The 19,191-nt window shown below is 51.2% G+C and overlaps 3 protein-coding genes across 6 annotated transcripts in view; 2 read left to right on the top strand and 1 right to left on the bottom strand.

The window, feature by feature from the left end:
- TDRD9 (tudor domain containing 9) overlaps positions 1 to 5,855 on the bottom strand; it is a 60,407-nt gene extending 54,552 nt beyond the window's left edge. Inside the window, exon 1 of the mRNA XM_060181085.1 lies at positions 5,572 to 5,855. Within this exon, the coding sequence (XP_060037068.1) occupies positions 5,572 to 5,777 (206 nt within the window). The 5' untranslated portion in view covers positions 5,778 to 5,855. The remainder of the gene's footprint in view (positions 1 to 5,571) is intronic.
- On the top strand, positions 649 to 2,542 carry RD3L (RD3 like). Its single transcript, XM_007518360.2, has 2 exons — positions 649 to 1,696; positions 2,049 to 2,542. Exons 1-2 carry the CDS (start codon positions 1,398 to 1,400, stop codon positions 2,320 to 2,322), a joined length of 573 nt encoding a protein of 190 aa, XP_007518422.1. The 5' UTR covers positions 649 to 1,397; the 3' UTR covers positions 2,323 to 2,542.
- A 7,194-nt stretch (positions 5,856 to 13,049) lies between the features above and the next one.
- Positions 13,050 to 18,289, top strand: ATP5MJ (ATP synthase membrane subunit j). Of its 4 annotated transcripts, none has more exons than XR_009547233.1 (4): positions 13,050 to 13,971; positions 15,395 to 15,518; positions 16,336 to 16,765; positions 18,109 to 18,289. XR_009547233.1 is itself a non-coding variant. In XM_060181099.1 (4 exons), exons 1-4 carry the CDS (start codon positions 13,183 to 13,185, stop codon positions 18,141 to 18,143), a joined length of 972 nt encoding a protein of 323 aa, XP_060037082.1. In that variant the 5' UTR covers positions 13,072 to 13,182; the 3' UTR covers positions 18,144 to 18,289. The 4 variants fall into 4 exon arrangements, 3 of the variants coding, with proteins under 3 accessions (XP_060037082.1, XP_060037083.1, XP_060037084.1); XM_060181099.1 differs by having other exon boundaries at positions 13,072 to 13,971; positions 16,742 to 16,765; XM_060181100.1 differs by lacking the exon at positions 16,336 to 16,765 and having other exon boundaries at positions 13,074 to 13,971.
- The last annotated feature ends 902 nt before the right edge of the window (positions 18,290 to 19,191 follow it).

Below are 19,191 nucleotides of genomic sequence, written 5' to 3'. Positions count from 1 at the left end.
AATCTCCTGCTTAGAAGACAAAGCGTGTGGGGGGGGGCAGCAGTGCAGCGGGTTAAGTGCACATGGCGCAGCTTTGAGCCCCGGCTCCTCACCTGAAGGGGGGTGGGTCGCTTCACAAGTGGTGAAGCAGGTCTGCAGGTGTCTATCTTCCTCTCCCCTCTCTATCTTCCCCTTCCCTCTCAAGTTTTCTCTGTCCTATCCAACAACAACGACAGCATTAACAACAAGAAACATCAAGGGCAACAAAAGGAAAAAGTAGTCTCTAGGAGCAGTGGCTTTGTAGTGCAGGCAATGAGCCCCAGCAATAACCCTGGAGACAAAAAAAAAAAAAAAGTAGTATCTGCTAGAACCTTCACACACGTCTGATGTCCCCTTCTCCCCACCTGTCTTTGTGCAGCTACGACGCGCTTACTGAGAATGTATACTTTGCAAATAGTTGAATCTGATCTATTTTTCTTGCTCCCCTTCGAGGGGACAGTGACCTGGCTTCTAAATGGCCTGAAAGTTAAACTGGAGACCAAAAGCAACATGGTTATTTTTAGAGTTCTACAGGCATAAAAATACAGCACTACACTGTGACCCGCAGCTACGCGCAGCCAGCCTCACATCATGCGACAGCCTTTGCCTTCACAGGGAGGGCGCCCGAGTCTCCAGAGGACTTGCTCGACACTCCACCCCAGAGACGTGTCTCAGTGCATGTCAAACGGAATCCGTAGCTGCTGGCATTTTCAAACAGACTGAGCTACAGTCAAGAGGTGGATCATTACATAATTTGTGAAGATTAAAGAGAAAGGTTATTCTCATCATTCCTTCAAGCTTACTTATGCGGTGAATCAATGATGTCCTGATGAAGACATCACAACCTCATTCCTAACACGGAAAGTTCTTTCTTTCAAGCACGGCTTCAGTGGGCAGAGGCGACAGCACGCTCCTTTGCGGGAGACACAGCCAGAGAACCTGACCCAGCAGCGTAGAGTACGACTTCCCTGCTAGCCGGCCCCAGACAGGTAAGGTAAACCTTTTCTGTACGAAACCAAGTCAAGCTGTGTTTCCACTGGCACTTTCCTATACATGGATGCGTTAAAAGCCTCGGAAGAACTTGTATAGCAAGTGTGAAGCTATTTTCAGAAACTGCTCACTGTTAGGTTATCTCTCACTCTGTGTATTTCTGCTTCGTGATACAGGAGTATTTTCAAAACCTGGTTCTGGGCATTGACCTAGATAGAAATTGTAAGACTTTAATCCGCATTTTAATCTTCCTTTGACCTATAGAGCTAACCAGCAAAAAATTCAGCCACTGTTTCTGGCAAACTGATTGTAAGGAAAGAAATATTTGTTCATAATAACTGTAACATTTTATGCAAATCAGCAAGTGAGACTATTTCCATAGGCTAAAAATGCCACTTTTTAGCTGGGTGAGATGGCCAAGATACGACGCCTACAAACCCAGCCGCTCCCCTGGCTCAGATGTGGTGACAAAGACTCTGCTTCGGGAGCTGAAATGGCATCTGAAGGAGCGAGAGAGATTGATACAAGAGATCGAGAATGAACAGAAAGTGAGGAAAACCGGTGTGGATTACAACTGGCTGAGAAACTACCAGAACCCCCACACGACCATCCCGGCTACGGAGCAAAGACAACTGGAAGCTCTTTGCTCACAAGTTCAGCCCTGCCAAACCGGAACCATCCTGAGCAGGTAAGACAGCAGTGCGGTGTTGCGCTCCTCCATGAAGTCTGTGGCCTGCAAATCCTGCTCCCTACTGTCATGCATGCCCTGCCCCTTTGCACCCAGCCCCGGCCCCCAGTCCCCAGCCCACAGCCCCACAGACAGGCAGCGCACACAGCTGCGCTCCCCTGGTACACCTGCAATCTGGGTACTAGCAACAAAGCTTTAAGGCAATGCACAATCTTCACAAAGTGGGCACTGCCCCGCAAGCACGGAATCCCAGCTGTGTCACGGGGAGAACAGGGCGTCCATCACAAGACAAGCTCTCTGAACTGAATGCTCACTGCTGTGAACTGAATGCTTACTGCTGCTTTTCCCTTAGGTTTCGAGAGGTCCTGGCGGAAAATGACGTGCTACCTTGGGAAATTGTCTACATCTTCAAGCAAGTTCTGAAGGACTTCCTGAGCAGCGCCGACAGGAGCAGCCAGACAGACACCTGCCCTGCCCTCCGTGGAGCCCCAAGGGAAGGTCCCCCAGGCCCCAGCAAAGATGAAATCCCCACCATTTCCAGCTATGTGGACCAGAATGCCAAAGGCAGGTTCCCTGTGTTCTCACACAGAATATGGAACCTCCCACACTACTACCCATCCAGCTAAGTTTCTTAGCACCAGAGAAGTTTTTATGACCGTCTTAGCAGTTAAATTATGAATCTTAATAGTAAGAAAAAGTGTGTAACCTCACGTTTCTCTTTGTTGCAAGGTCAGAAGTTTAAACTCCTGTAGATTTACTTAATCCATGTTTTAAACAGCGTTCCTTTTCAAACCACTACAAAAATTGAACATATGCTTTTAACTAAATGTCTCCTAAATATTTTGAAAAAAAGTCTGAAGTATTTTCTTTTTTTTTAATTTTTTAAATGTTATTTATTTTCCCTTTTGTTGTCCTTGTTGTCTTTTTATTGTTGTGGTGGTTATTGTTGTTATCCATGTCGTCGTTGTTAGATAGGACAGAGATATGGAGAGAGGAGGGGAAGATAGAGAGGGGGAAAGAAAGACAGACACCTGCAGACCTGCTTCACCGCCTGTGAAGCGACTCCCCTGCAGGTGGGTTACGCAGAAAGGCTGGGACGCAAGGTGCCAGGAGCAACAGGATGGTACCTGGTGCAGCACTGCGCCTTTCTCTGTTTTAGGGGCACCCCTCTGCTCCATCCCATCTCCCATGTGGACGCTGGGTTAGTGGAAAGGGCCACTGGGCCCTGTGTGCATGTCTGCAGCGTGCCAGTAGATGTCCTTCCGCCAGGGGAGGTGAGACCCACTGCCCAGGTGTGCAGCTGACTGGATAAAGACCCCAACATTCTGAGAGGTGATCTGACCTCCTCAAAAGCCACCACTTCAACACCTTCACAGAAATGTTGAGAACGTGTGACCAAGCGTGTGTGCATCACAGCCCAATCCAGTGGACGCACGCAAGCTGCTGTCACATGTGCTGCCAAGCTCTGTCTGACTCCCCACTACTGCCCCAGGTCCCTTCAAACCTGCTGCACGCAACCGGGACAGTTCTGCAGTCAGAAGCCGAACCACAGCACGGCTCAAACCCTCCAAAGGGCCCACCGACAGTCCTCTGGCAGGTGGGGACAAGGGACAGCACTAAGATTTAGGGGAGACCTCTAATGTTCACGTTCTGAAAGTTCATGTGTTTTAGAACTGTAAAAGCTGACTGGCAGAAGCTAGCAGACATTTAAATCTGTACACTGTCCCCACCTGCAGGGGGGTCTCTTCACAGGTGGTGAAGCAGGTCTGCAGGTGTCTTTCTCTCCCCCTCTCTGTCTTCCCCTCCTCTCTTGATTTCTCTGTCCTATCCAAGAACAATGACAGCAATAACAACAACAACAATAATAACAATGATGATAAACAACAAGGGCAACAAAAGGGAAAAAATTTTTTTTTAATTTTTTAAAATATGTACACTGAGCTTCTGACAAAGCTAACCATTCTCCTCTAATATCACAAGATGTTTAAAGCAATGCTGTCCTGCTTACTCAGTGAAGGGAGAACAGCAGGAAGCACAGGGGCTCAGGATGGTCCAGTATACCCACCCCACAGAGTGCACTAACAAGTGTGCAAATGCAGCAAAAAACCCTCTGAGCTACACCAGGCGCCAGGCCAGAGCACAGCTGTGTATGTACCAGACTCGCATCTTGAGGCTTGAAGACTCCAGGGGCAACCAGATACCACCATCAGCCAGAGCCAAGCCGGACTCTGGTCAAAACGAAATAAAAAAAAAAACAAAGCTTCACAAGGGTCTCTGTCCCTTCCCTGTCTCCATGAGACAAAGATCCAGAAATTGCATTTGGCCCTACAAGCACTCCAAACCACCCACAAAAGCCAGTGGTAGCTGTCTGAGCCCATCCACCGGAGCAGAAGCTGAAGCAGCTTACAGAAGCCAGACAGAAAAACTAGCCTGACTGGAGAGAGCATCAGGTGGTAGGGTGAGAAGTAGTGATGCAGACACTCCAAGTCAGGGGCAATGCCAAAGCAGGAAAGAGGTGTGTTTGCTCTTCTTGTCTTTTTTATTGTCACCAGGGTTATCGCTGGGGCTCGATGCTAGCACTGAGATTCACTGCTCCCAGTGGCCTTCTTTTTCTTTCGGTTTAATGTTTGTTTGTTTTGCCACCAGGATTATCACTGGGGCTGTGTCTGCACAACTCCACCACCATTCCCAGTGGCCATAAAGACTTTTTCTCCTTTTTTTTCTATATTAAATATTTTCTTTATATACTTTAGATAGAAACAGAAGTTGAAAGAAGGGAAGACAGAGGTGGAGAAAGGGAGACAGAGCTGTAGTCTTGTTTCATTGCTCATGATGCCCCCCCACAGCCCCAAAGGTGGGGACAGGGGTTTGAGCCCAGGCCCCTGCATATGGTAGTATGTACCCTGTACTGGGGAGGCCACCGCCTAGCCCCAGAGGCCGGTGTTTCTAGACAGCAGATCTAGGTAACCTAAAATCTGAGGCTATCTACCGGCCTTTTCCTTTAGTTCTTAAAGTAGAGCACTGCTCAGCTCTGGCTTGTGGTGGTACAGGGAATTGAACCAGGGACCTTGGAACTTCTGGCATGCAACTATTCTGCATCACCACCATACAAGCTCCCAAGTCTTCTACTTGCCTTTTAATTCTCATCAAACCCATGGAGCCTAAGAAGTGACCGCAGCCTTCGGCCAGGGGCTAGTGGAGAATACGTGTTAGTGAAACCGAGCTGAGACTCAGCCCCTGCGCGCCTTGGCATCTACCCCAAAAGCTGAAGGCACAAGCACAAACGTTTACACCAGCTTTATAACAACTGCCAGGGCTTGGGAGCCACCAAGGCATCTGGCCCTGGAGAGATGGCAGACTGCGGCCTAGCAAGACGACAGGACAGTATGAAGCCCTAAGGAGGAGACGTCCTCTCAGCTCATGGGACCGAGCCCACCTGGGGCCATTGTGGGGACAGGACAGAAGCAGCACGGGCAGCAGGTCCTGGGGCGGAGACCTTCCTCCGCAGGAGGCGACACATCAGGTGCACCAGGTGTGGAGGACGGTGGGAGGGAAATGAGCAGAATTTCTGTCCGGAAGCGGTGGGGAGGGGACCGCCACTCAAGCTCTCTGCAAACCTGAGCTGCACTGAAAAATCACTGGCAGAGCCTGGGCAGCTGGCCACAGCCGAGGGCCAGGCCCTGACCCCTGACCTCTGAACCCCGGCACCCAGACCCCAGTACCTGACCCCCAGGCCCCAGCCAACCGCCCCCGGCTCCCGGCCGGCCGGCAGAGACAGCAGGTCCAGGCCCACGGGTGCAGCCCTTGCTCAGTTCTGGGGTCTGTGCTCCCCGCCGCTGCCTGGGCCGTCCCACCCTGACCCCTGCCTCGCCCACCTCCGGAAGGCCGGCGGCGCCGGGGCCTGGACCGGGCCCGGGGCGGAGGCCGGAGCGGGGGCGGAGGCTGCATCCCTGCGCGGCGCCTCGCGCCTGGCGGCGCTGGCCGGGAAGGCGGGCGGCGCGCCCAGCAGCTCCACATCGGTCACGGTCTTGCCGATGGTGAACCAGTCGTTGATCTGGTCGAGCGTGAGCTTGCGCAGCATGCCGGCAGCGCTTCAACCGCCCGTCGCCGGCCGAGCGGAGATGCCAAGCAGAGGCCAAGCAGGACGTCGAGGAAGGGCGACGACGCGGAAACTTGACTCAGGTGGGCGTGCCACTCCAGCCCCCAACCACCAATCAGAGCGCTCCACTCAGCCCGATCCGCCAATCCAAACGAGCCAAACCCCAGCGGCCTGCTCACGCCCCTCCCCCCTCCCCGCAAAGGCTGCCGGGAGGGCCGCGTGCCGCTTTCTGGAGGCGTGGGAGCCGCCCTTGTGGCCTGGCGGGCTGCTTCCCCGAGCGTGTCTCTCGGTGCTCTCCGCTCGGCCCTTCCTCCAGGCCCGGTGCTTTGGGCCAACAAGGGGCACGACGGGTCTGCCTCTGGCCCATGCAGCTCCGGCTGCTGCGAGGACCCCGCCTGGGCACCAGGCGAGGGACCCGCCTGGTTGGGGCAGAGCAGCCAGAAGGCCAGGGCGGGCTTCTTGGAGAACACGGCCTGTCGGTGGCCATGGCGGGGCCCCGGGGGCAGGTGGCCAGGGGTGGCGCCCAGACCGCCTGGAAGAGCGTCTGTGGGGCCAGGGCACCGAGAATTCACCGGCTTCCTCCTAAACCTGCGCGTCTGAGCAGGGCCCTTCCCACAGTCGTACAGTGTCACCTGGACACAAACACAGATTTCAGGAAAGGCTTTTTTTTTTTTTTTTGTGGTTTTTGGTTTGTTTGTTTTATTTTTTTTTTAGAATCCAACTGAGGAGATAACTGAGAAACTGCTCCAAGTGTGTCTCCTGGTGTTGCTATTTTAAACATTGTGTGAATAAAAAGGAGGTTACCACTTGTGACTAGTGAGTTCAAGAACATGATAACAATTACATATGTGGGGGGAGTAGAAATACATAGAGAAAACCCAGCTCTGGCTGATCAGCGGTGCTGAGGGTTGAACCTGGGACCTCAGAGCCTCATGCAGGAAAGTCTTTTGCAGAACCATTTCATGCTCGCTCTGCAGCCTCAATTATGTCATTTAACCCTGTTATCTGTGCATTCGGGCAAGCAAACAGGGTCATCTTACTTTCTTTTCCTCTGCCTCTATCCCGGAAGCTGGCATCTGGCTGACCGCAGCTCCTCCGTCACTGTGTTAGAGGTGTCCGTGTCCTGTTTCCCCTTCACAAAGAGCAGGGAGGGTCCGAATGTGACCTCTTAGCAGGACCAGGCTGGTACTGCAGCTTGTTTATTTAGATTTAGTGATCAGGTGGCTCAAGATCCATTTATGACAAATCAGTTCATGACAATGTTCCTTTGTAATCGACCTTTGCTACAAGAGGTGATGGGGGGTAACAGCCAGTGTGGTTTTGGCTGAGGAGTCCCAGGTTCAGACCTCACACCAAGAACAGACGTAAAAAGTCTCGATTTCATATTCTGATGTCACTTTTGGCAACCTCCAAAGGGTGCCTGTCATAGATTGCGGGGTGGAGAGAGTTTGTTTATTTGTCTGTTTCGTCTTCTGGGTTTCTTAGCTCCTTCTCCACTGCAGTTCGAGGACACTGCCTTGGTGTTTGTTTGCTTTGGAAATTTGCTCTTTTAATTGCCATTTCCTTCATATAGTCTGACTGGCTCTGTCCTCACAGACAGGAGGGCTTTGAGCCCCCTTCATGGCTTCATTTTAATGCATGTTCACTGCGTGCAACTCATCTCTCCACAGTTCAGCATTCAAGGAGACAGCTCTACAGTGCTTTGCTGTTGCTTTGTTATGTTTTTAATGTTTCTTTTCTTGCTTTTTGTGCCTCTGGGGTCTTACATGTGCACAGTTTCACTGTTCCCAAGCCAGTGATTTCTTCCAAAAGAAAAAGCCACAGCATTGGAGCCTCCCCAGGTGCTGTAGGATCCCCATGTGATGCTATGGCTCAAACCTGGGCCTCACACAATAAATAGCAAGGCATGTGCCCTGCTTGTGAGGGACCACCCCAGTTCCTGCAGATTGACTGACTGATAATGAAAGCATCACGGAGGCATCTGAAATTCCAGGAATCAAACTTGGGGCTTCATGCACGCCACTCCTGTGCTGTGCTCTGCCCCCTGAGAGCCTCTGGCTGCCTGACTGCCCTTAAGAAGTTTCTCTGCATCTCAGCCAGAGCACTTAGGAGACTCGGAAGGTCTCCTGGGCCTTGGTGAAGGCTATTTTCTGGTTCACAGAGTTGCCTGAGCTGCAGACCAAAGGGAAACAGAGCAGTCCTCAACTCTACTGGCAGTGGCCAGCAGCCAGAAAGCCCACGGCAGCTTCCTGTCTTGGCCACAAAGTGGGTCCTGCCCTTTGAACACATTTACAAAAGTGAGGGTGGCCCTCACTTTTGGTCCTATGTTGTCGGCATTGTTTCTCTGAAGAGTTTTTTTCCTTAAGATACACTGGATTTTCAGCTGAAGACTCTACTAGCGCAAATGCTGCTGATATTAGTCCCAGTCAGAAGTTTGAAATCTTTGTCTGGGAACCTTCACAACGATGCCCTAAAGGTCCCCCAAATGCTTGTGGCCATCATTACTTTGCTATCTCTTTCTCGTCTAAAGCTTTCTTCTTCTGAGACAGTGCTTCTCACTCACACCCTCTCCTGGTTTCAGGGCCCCGTTGCACTCATCAAAGTCACTGAAGACAGCAGAACTCTGGCCGTGCAGTCATGCCTGTCTGAAACACAGCTGAAGTTGAGTCACAACTGGAAAATGTTTGACTTGTTAATTTATTTTGGCTTTTAATCTTTATTGGATAGAGACAGCCAGAAGTGGAGAGTGAAGGGGGAGATAGAGAGGGAGACACCTGTAGCCCTGTTTCACCACTTGAAAAGCTTTCCCCCTGCAGGTGGGGACTGGGGGCTCCAACCAGGGGCTTTGCACATTGTAACATGTGCATTCAACCAGGTAAGCCACCACCCAGCCCCTAATATTTTTTAATGAAAGAGAGATACAAGGAGAAAGACCAGAGTCCTGCTCAGCTCTGGCTTATGACGGTGGTAGGGATTGAATGAACCTGGCACCTCAGAGCCTCAAGCATGAAAGTCTTATAGATGGCTGTTACTCTGTTCCCACAGCCCTTTCTTTTCTTTTCTTTTTTTAATTTTTTTAATATTTTCCCTTTTGTTGCCCTTGTTGTTTTTCATTGTTGTTGTAGTTATTGTTATTGATGTCTTCATTGTATAGGACAGAGAAATGGGGAGAGAAGGGGAAGACAGAGAGGAGGAGAGAAAGACAGACACCTGCAGACCTGCTTCACCGCCTGTGAAGAGACTCCCCTGCGGGTAGGGGAGCCGGGGACTCGAACCGGGATCCTTATGCCGGCCCTTGTGCTTTGCGCCACCTGCGCTTAACCTGCTGCGCTACAGCCGGACTCCCCTTTTCTTTTCTTTTTAATATTTATTTATTTATTCCTTTTTGTTGCCCTTGTTGTTTTATTGTTGTTATAGATGTCGTTGTTAGATAGGACAGAGAAATGGAGAGAGGAGGGGAAGACAGAGAGGGGGAGAGAAAGATAGACACCTGCAGACCTGCTTCACCGCCTGTGAAGTGACCCCCCCCCCCCCGCAGGTTGGGAGCTGGGGGCTCGAACCGGGATCCTTACCACGGTCCTTGTGCTTTGTGCCACGTGCACTTAACCGCTGCGCTACCACCCCAGCCCTTTATTTTCAAACAACACTCGTTGTGTAGCCTGGGAAGCGGCTCTGTGCCTAGAGCATAGGACTTGCATGCGTAAAGTCCCAAATCCAGCCCCAAACACCACATATGCAAGACTTCTGTGCTTGTCCTTTCTTTCTCGGTTTCAATCAATATTTTCCAAAATACTTAAAAAAACAAAGGGGCCTGGCAGTGGCGGCACGCCCATTGAGCACACACACTGCCATTATCAAATACCCAGGTTCAAGACCCCAAGGCACCACTGTCAGGGAAGACGCATCCTGTTGGGTAGTATGCCACCTCCCCCTGGCTTCTGCTTAACCATATGCCTATATAGGGATTTACTGATCCAAAGCTTTGGTCTATTTACATAAATCACTTTTACATTTACATAAAGCACTCCCTCCAGGGCATTGGTGGTTCAGTGATAGGATTCTCGCCTGTTCCGCCCCCTCCTTGTCACACTCTGATTTTCACCAGTCACTTTTCTCTCCACCCTCTCTATATCACATCCTGTTTCCACCCTACTTGGGAGAGTATAAAAACAGCTGCTCTTCTGATTAAAGACACTTGGAAATTGCTTTCCGGCTCTGAGAGTTCCAGAGTGTATCTCCTGCAGAAGTTAGTGCGGCACGAGTTCCTGATCCCTCTCCCACGCAGCAGCCTAGATCGGCTCCAGTTGAGTTCTCTCCAAGCCAGAGCACGAGCTCGGGAAGAAGCCCCCTCAGGCCCTCCCAGCAGCGTCCCTGCTGGTGTAGCAGTGCTGCGAGACTTCTTTCTCTCTCCCTATTTTCCCCTTTATCTCTCAATTTCTCTGTCCTGTCAAATAAGTGAATTAATACATAAATAAGCCTTTAAACATAACGGTAATGAATCCATTTGATGTTAAAAGTTTTTTTTAATGAAAGCTCACTATATTTGCCAATCAAATTGTGTATGAAGTTAACACTTTCCATTTTCCTGTCCGCGTGCATCAAAGGCAGCTGTTTCTGTGTTCAATCTCTCTCTTTTTTAAAGATTTTATTATTTATTTATGTATGAGAAATGATAGGAGAGAGAGAAAGAACCAGACAGCACTTGTACAAAGTGGTACAAAGGGTCTGAACTCGGGACCTCATGCTTGAGAGTTCAATGCCTTACCCACTGCGCCACCTCCCTGACCACTCTATGTTCAATCTCTTGTGACATCATAGGTCAGGTAACCTCTGGAAACTCCACTGTACACTTATGAGAGAATTGTAGTGACTTGGATAGCTTACAATTATGATGCGAGACAATAGTTTGTCCCCTGCAGACCTTGGAAACCCCAAAATCACACTTGGAGAACTACTACCCTAAAAATGTAAACCTTTCAAGCTATACAGACTGACTTGATGTAAACATTTCCCTTCGAAGCAGGGCTAGCAGGGCTCCTGCCTCGCCGCCTTTCCATCTCAGCTCACTCGGCTGAAGAGCAAATTTGACTCTTACTGTGGCTCGGCTCCATCTTTGTTTGCCTGCGATTCATATACCTGTCTTTACTGAGTGTTGGTGTCCTATGCAAAGAAGTCAAGATAGGTGATTGCAGGGTGGGCGAGGGACAGGTGGTTTACGGAATCGAGTGCACATGTCAACAAGGCTGGAGGTTCACAGGTGGTGGAGCAGTACTGCAGAGTCTCCCCCTCCATCTAGAAGAAAGGAAAAAAACAACCACTGGAAGCTGTGGAGTTGTGCAGGCACCAAATCGAAGTGATAACCCTGATGGGGAAAAAGTAGACTTGGGGTGGGGGTGGGAGATGGCCTGGATTGTGGGTCTGCTCCATGTACACCACTTAGGTTCAGACCCAGCCCCCACGCCACACTGGGAGAAACTTCAATACTCTCCCTTTCTATTTCTTTTTTCTCTTTATTTTTTTTTCCTCGAGGGTTATTGTTGGGGTTTGGTGCCTGCACTATGAATCCACTGCTCCTCCTAAAGGCTGTTTTTTCGCTTTTGTTGTCCTTGTTGTTGTGCTCCCTTTTTGATTCTGTGTCTTTTCTTTTTAATATTTATTTATTCCCTTTTGTTTTATTGTTGTAGTTGTTGCTGTTATTGATGTCGTCATTGTTGGATAGGACAGAGAAATGGAGAGGGGAGGGGAAGACAGAGAGGAGGAGAGAAAGATAGACACCTGCAGGCCTGCTTCACCACTTGTGAAGAGACCCCACACACACACTGAGATGGGGAGCGGGGGCTCAAACCGGGATCCTTACACCAGTCCTTGTGCTTTGTGACACGTGCACTTCACCCACTGTGCTACCGCCTGACTCTCTATCTGTGTCTTTTTCTATGGAAAATAGCTTGGAATGGTAGAACATGATAGCAACAACAATAGAAAAGTTTTTTTTCCCCCCTAGGGTTATCGCTGGGGCTGTGTCTGCATTCTGAATCCACTGCTCCTGATGGCTATCTCTTTCCCATTGCTGTTGCTGTTGTTGTTGGATAGGACAGAGAGAAACTGAGAGAATAGAGGAATAGACAGAGGGGGAAAGGTAGACACCTACATACCTGCTTCACCTCCCACAAAGCGACCCCCCCCCCATCTGCAGTTGGGGAGCTGGTTGCTCGAATTGGGATCCTTGTGCTGATCCTAGCGCTTCACACTATGTGCACTTAACCCAGTGCACGACTGCCTGATCTCCCCAAAACTTTTTTTTTTTAGGATTTTTAAAAATATTTCATTGTCTGTGTTTTGTTATGCGATTTCAAGGAGTTGTTTTATTTTCCTTTTACTAGCCCACCTGTTTTCTACTAATATAAGACTTTTTGAAACTTTGGAATGATTTCCTTTTCATCATTTTTGGAGAATTCTCAGCCAGCCATCACCCCTTCCCTGTTTGTGCATCCTCCCTCTCAGTTCTTTATAAGATCAGTCGCTGGCTGTGGCCTTCCAATTTTTTCTTTTCTCATTTCCCATCAGAACAGCTGCTTCAGGGAGTCGGGCCATAGTGCAGCGGATTAAGCGCATGTGGCCCAAAGCGCAAGGACCAGCATAAGGATCCGGTGCAAGCCCCAGGCTCCCCACCTGCAGGGGAATTGTTTCACAAACGGTGAAGCAGGTCTGCAGGTGTCTATCTTTCTCTCCCCCTCTCTGTCTTCCCCTCCTCTCTCCATTTCTCTCTGTCCTATCCAACAACAACGACATCAGTAACAATTACAACAATAAAACAAGGGCAACAAAAGGGAATAAACAATAAAAATAAATATTAAAAAAAATAGGGTGTGGGTAGATAGCATAATGGTTATGCAAAGAGACTCTCATGCCTGAGACTCCGAAGTCCCCGGTTCAATCTCCCGCACCACAATAAGACAGAGCTGTGCAGTGCTCTGGTATTTGCCTCTGTATCTTTCTGTCTGCATCTATCTCAAAAATAAAGTAAATAACATTAAAACAAAACAAAACACAGCTGCTTCTAGCCTGCCTTCCACGTTGGTCATTCTTCAGCTGCGTGGCCTGCTGCTACACCCATCCACTCTTTTTTTTTTTTCTTTAAGATTTTATTTATTTATTAAGGAGAAACATAGGAGGAGAGAGAAAGCGCCAGACACCACTCTGGTACATGTGTAGCGGGGATTGAACTTAAGACTTCATGCTTGAGAGTCCATTGCTTTATCCACTGCACCACCTCCCAGACCACACTACTTTCTTTTTCTTTCTTTTATTTTTTAAAAATATTTTATTTGTTTATTAATGAGAATGATAGGCGGAGAAAGAGAAAGAACCAGACATCACTCTGGTACATATGCTGCCGGGGATTACCTCGTGCTTGGGAGTCCAATGTTTTATCCACGGTGCCACCTCCCATCCCGGACCACTCTACTTTCTATATATAAGACAAATTGAGAGGGAAGGAGGAGATCGGAGATCGGGAGGAAGAGAAAGACACCTGCAGCTCTGCTTCATCACTCCTGAAGCTTCCCTCCTGCCCGGTGGAGCGTGGGGGTTCGAACCCGGGGCCTTGCACACTGCAATGTGCGCGCTCTGCCAGGTGCGCCACCACCCGGCCCTTGCACGCATCCACTTTGCACACGAATCTACAAACTGGCCAAGTCCGCACTTCGGTTTCTTTTCTGGCGGTTTCCAGCTCCCTCCGCTGCCCGCAGTGCGCCCGCCCGCGCTGTCCGTCTGGCAGCGGGTTAGGACGCACAGACGGCCGCGTGCAACATACGTGGCGAGAGACCCCGCTGCAGAGGGGAGCGGCGCGCACGCTACGGGTAGGAGCCTCGGACGGGCTCGTCGTTCAGGCCGCGCCTCTGGCCGCGGTGCTCGAACCCCACTGCCACCGCCGCCGCCACCGCCACCGCCACCGCCGCGGTCCCCCGCGCGTCCAGGCGTCGCCGTCCTGCAGCCTCCGGGGCGGCCGCGGGGGGGCGCTGTGGTGCGCAGGCGCGGCCAGGCAGACGCTCTAGCTGCCGCGCCGCCTCTCCTTCCGCCCTCCCGGCGACTCCCGCGCGACGCGTGCGCACTCGGTGACCTTTCCGAGTCGTCGGCTGTGCGGCAACGGCGGCCTGAGCCCGGGTCCGGCGTCGAGGTGAGCGGCGGGCACGACTCGGGCGGCGGGGCGGCTCCTGGTCCCCGGCCGTGAGGGGCGGCCCGGGGTCTGGGCGGCGGGGCGGGGGCGCCATGACCGCTGTCCTTGACCCCGAGAGGCGCCCCGAGCCGGGTCCCCTCCAGGCTCCCCGTCCAGACCCGGGACCCCGCGGGCCGCAGCCTCGGGATGGTGCCCGCCCTCGGACCCCAAGCCAGGCGGAGCGCCGCCTCGCTCACAGCGCCGAGGAACTGGGGTACAGTGTCACTCCTGTGCGCAGGACGCTCCCCTCCAGCTCCGTCCACTTTGTCCCGAAAGCCAGCGGGCGCCCTTCCGCCCGTGGGGTCCCGCCACCCGCCTCGCAGGAGCGGGTCTGGGGCGCCGGCGCTGCGGTCTCCCCTGCAGCCGGGCCGAGGGGGGCGGCAGGCGGGCCCGGGAGGTCCTGCCAGACCCTGCTCAGCCCCGCAGGCCTCCCCTGCGCTCGCCCGGTCTGACCCCTCCGCACCCGGCGCTCCTCTCCGTCCCCGTCGCCTGCAGGCGTGCGGCCATTCCCCCCCCCCCCCCCCCCGCACCCGCGGCGCCCTGCTTCTCTGCTAGGCGCACCTCCGACATCCCGGTAGTGGGGTGCGAGTGCCGTCGGCCCGGTGAGGGGCTGGGGCTTGAGTGCAGGACTTCAGTCATATGAGACTTGGACCCTGCCGCTGAGCATCTTCCAGGCTGATGCCGTGGTTCCTTTTATTTTGCCCCCAGGGTTATCGCTGGGCCTCGGTGCCTGCACCTACTACGGATCCACGGCTCCTGGAGGCTATTTTTTTTTTTTCTCTCTTGTTGCCCCTGTTGTTTTGTCAGTATTATTGTTGTCATTGTGTCGTCGTGGTTGGCTAGGGCAGAGAGAAACGGAGAGAGGAGGGGAAGACGGGGAGAGAAGGACAGACACCTGCAGATCTGTTTCACCGCAGCGACTCCCCTACAGCTGGGGGGCTTGAACCCAGGTCCTTACTCCCGTCCTTGTGCTTCATGCCATATGCACTTAACCGGGTGCACTACCGCCTGACTCCTATCTTCTTGTTTTTAATTGATATGAGAGAGAAAGAGAGCAAAGCAGAGCATCACTCTGCTGCATGCGATGCTGGGAACCAAACTCGGGAACTCATGCTTCCAAGCCCTAGGTGAGCTATCTCACTAGCCTAGGCTTATTCTTTACATCTCGGGAGAGAGCACGAGCCACATGGGGCCAGGAGCTGGAGCACCAGGCAGGTGCACACTACCAGACCCGGGCTGGAGCACCGTCATGTGCTGCGGCGTGTCTCCTATCTCCTGTCCTAAATCTGCAAAGATGAAGAATCCACCAAAGCACTGGAATCAAGAACACACATACAACACAGACCATGTCATCATGTTAATATCTGCCGTGACTCATTTTCAGATGCTGCAAAGCTTTATGAAAAATGTTTGGACCCCCCTGCGGCCCTACTACACCCAGGTTTACCAGGAGATCTGGATAGGAATGGGCTTGATGGGCTTCATTGTTTATAAGATCAGGAGTGCAGGTAAGTGCCTCTGCTTAAAGGTTTGAAAGAGCATGATCCATATGGTGAAGAAACTGGTGTTTGGGGGGGGGGGGGACCTGGGTAAGACCTGACACGGGATTGGTCCATTTTTGTGGGTGTGGCAACGGTGTTGTGAGCGCATGCAACATTCTCATACAAAGAGATGCCAGCCTGGACCTAACTGTTTTAGTGTACCTTTCCCCCTGTTCTAAATGTTTAAGGTTTTTTTTTATTATTATTTATTATTGGATAGAGACAGAAATTGAGAAGGGAGGGGGTATAGTGGGGGAAAGAGACAGAGTAGCACTACTTCTCCACTCGTGATGCTTTCCCCCACAGGTGGGGACCAGGGGCTTGAACCAGTGTCCTTGCACACTGTAATATGTTTGCTTAACCAGGTGTGCCACTGCCTGCCGCCCCCTTTTTTTTTTTTTAAGTTTTATATTTTCCCTTTTTTGCCCTTGGTTCGTTTTTATTGTTGTTGTTATTGATGTCGTCATTGTTAGATAGGACAGAGAGAAATGGAGAGAGGAAGGGAAGACAGAGGGGGGAGAGAAAGATAGACACCTGCAGACCTGCTTCGCTACTTGTGAAACGACTCCCCTGCAGGTGGGGAGCCGGGGTCTCAAACTGGGATCCTTATGCAGGTCCTTGCGCTTTGCACCACCTCCACTTAACCCGCCGCGCTACCCTTTTTTTTTTTTTTTTTTTTTTTTTTTGCCACCGGGATTGTTATTGGAATTTCATGCCTGCGTGACAAATTCACTAATCCTAGCGGCCATTTTTCCCTATTACTTATATCATTATTATTTGACAGGACAAAAGGGAGAGGAGAGAGAGACGCTGTTCATGAAGCTTCTCTCCTGGAGCTAGAGAGTGGGTGCTTGAATCCCAGTCCTTGCACATGGGAACTAGTGCACTCAGGTGCACCACTGCACAGACCCCTCAAAAATCTGTCTCCTCTCCCTCTCCATTTTGTCCTATCAAATTATAATAATGATATAATAAAACCAAAGTTACTGGTTCTCAGTAGAACAGAGATGAGACCCAGTGGAGCATGAATGAACCGCTGACTTAAGAGTTTACTGTAGTTCATTTGCTGTTCCTCTGGGAGCAGCATATCCTTCCAGTGGCTTTAATGTCATTGTTGGTTTCAGCAGTGAGTTGACAAAAAGCGTTTTTGTGAGCCATTGATATAACCAATCTTTTCTTCTTTATTTTAGATAAGAAAAGTAAAGCTTTGAAAGGTAAGTTTTTTCTTGTGTTTTCCTCTTCAAAATGCATGGGGAGTGAAAAGCACTAGCTCTTCAGGACAGGAGGTGACATTCTGGTCAGGCCCCCGGGTCTCAGATTCAGTCCTTGGCACCACCACCATCAGCCAGAGCTGAGCAGTGCTTTGGCAGAAAGGCTAGGGCTTGGGGCTGGGAAGATAGCATAATGGTTATGCAAAAGACTCTCGTGCCTGAGGCATGAAAAGTCCCAAGTTCAATCCCCAGCACCACCATAAACCAGAGCTAAGCCTTGCTCTGATTTCTGTCTCTTTTATTAGAATAAAGTATTTTTGTGGGTTTTTTTTTTTTTTTCCATGCTTGATTCCATATTCATTTATTTTTGCTACCAAGGTTTTTGCTGAGTTTCAGTGCTATAGCTATTTCACTGCTCCTGGCAGATGTTTGTTTGTTCCTCCTCCTTTTCCTCCTCCTCTTCCTTATTTAGTAGGGCAGAGAAATTGAGAGGGAGGGGAAGAACGAGAGCAAGAGAAAGACACCTGCAGACCTGTGTCATGGCTCGCGAAGTATCTCCTATGCAGATGATTAAAAGAACTTTTTAAACGATGGACAGATGGCAGTAGCACAGCTGGTTAAGCGCATGTGGCACAAAGCTCAAGGACCATAAGGATCCCAGTTCAAGCCCCCGGCTCCCTATCTGCAGGGCAGTCACTTTACAGTGAAGCAGGTCTGCAGGTGTCTGTCTTTCTCTCCCCCTCTCTGTGTTCCCCTCCTCTCTCGATTTCTCTTTGTTCTATCTAACAACGACGACATCAATAAAAAACAAGGGCAACAAAAGGGAAAATAAATTTTAAAAAAGGAAGGACAGGGCAGTTCCTGTTGGACTTGACTTCAGTAGCTGTGTAAGCTGCAGTGGGAATCCTCCAGGACATGCCAAAAGATAGTTCTGAAGTTCTGCTGCTTGTAATCACAATGTTGTGATCCACCTTGCTCAACGCTTGGGCTGAGGAAACCTAGGAGTGACAGCGAGTGGGCTGATGAGAGAAACGGTTAGCACTCAAGCAGAAAACCCTAGTGACGGGCTCTGAACCTGCTTGGGACAGAAGCACCTAGTAATGTGTGCCTGGTGCCGGGTGCTGCTTCACTTGGCTACCCAAGTGACAGAGCGCTGCCCAACTGGGGCTGGCTCTGACCTGTGGGCAGTGGGCACCCTGCCCCACCTGATGCACCTTCATATCAGAACACCCTTGACTGCTGCATAGTGCTGGGCACTGTCAGCTTGACTCTGTGCATTGATGGCTAACTAGCCAGAGTCTGCCGGCTCGGGCTTATCTCTGACTGTCCTGCTCCTCTCTCCACAGCCTCTAAGCAGACTACGGGCCATGGCCATCACTAGCAGCTGCCCCGGGAGTGTGTGCAGATGGTGGGACGTCCGCCTGGCCGTGCCCTGCGGCACGCCGCGTTAGACGGGGGCCTGGGTATTGTACAAGAGTGAATAAAGGTTGTTGTGAGTCGCCCTTCCTGCTCGGGTCCTACTTTGAACAGCCTTCCTCCCATCCCCTCCGTGCGTAGACGGCCGTGGTAACAGCGGGTCCAGGTCTTCCTGAGCGTCCTAAGGATGCTGGGCTTCAGCCCCAGGCACTAACTTCTGAGGGTCGGTGAGCAGGTGCTGTCAGATGAGTCTGTTTTCTCGTCGGGAAACAGAATGACACCGACCTTCTAACTTAGCTGCTGCAAAGAGGCGGCGTTGCGAGGCAGTATGTATTTGGTCTCGGGTTTAGAGCTAAACCTTAATCGTGTGGCAGGTGACCTCAAGCTCCAGGTTTTATCAGGGTGTCACCTGTGGGGCAAGTAAGTGATTTCTTCTAATTAGGCTAATGGCAGGCGGGTGCCGCCTGTGCTTTCCTTCCTTTAAAGACCGTTGCCGCAGACCCTCTAGAGCAGTGGGCGTGGGAAGGCGGTCCAGTCTGAGTCAGGTGTTTCTCAGTGGGGGCTGGGGCAGCTGCAGCCCTGGGAGAGACCCCCCTGTGTTCAGGTCAGGCTTGGGGTCAGTTCTGTGGGTTCCCTGAGCCCCAGCTTAGGGATGAGTCGGCATGTGGTTCTGAAAGATCCAGTAATAACCATTGTTTCTCTGGGCCACCAGTTCTCAGATGTGACATGTCACAGTGCTGTTATCATGCTGGGCGTGGGGGAGTTTGAAAACTGCTATTTCAGACAGAGACTGGAACCCATCAGAACCCCCCCACACACACACCCCTGCATCAACCCAGCACATTCCCCTGGGTGGCCGGTAGCATGAGCTCACTTAGCACTTCAAGTCTAGGAACCAAATGGTGGAGCTAAAACCCATTTTACAGAAGAGGAAACTGAGTCTGCCTAGCCCACGCTAGGGCAGGACTTGGACTTAGGGCTCAGAGCAGTTGGAAGATCTGGTAAGCCCAGAG

The sequence above is a fragment of the Erinaceus europaeus genome, chromosome 22, assembly GCF_950295315.1.
Source record: "Erinaceus europaeus chromosome 22, mEriEur2.1, whole genome shotgun sequence".
In the NCBI taxonomy this organism is placed as follows: Eukaryota; Metazoa; Chordata; class Mammalia; order Eulipotyphla; family Erinaceidae; genus Erinaceus; species Erinaceus europaeus.
Note: the sequence above shows the minus strand (reverse complement) of the source record. Positions and strands in the feature narration are given on the sequence as shown.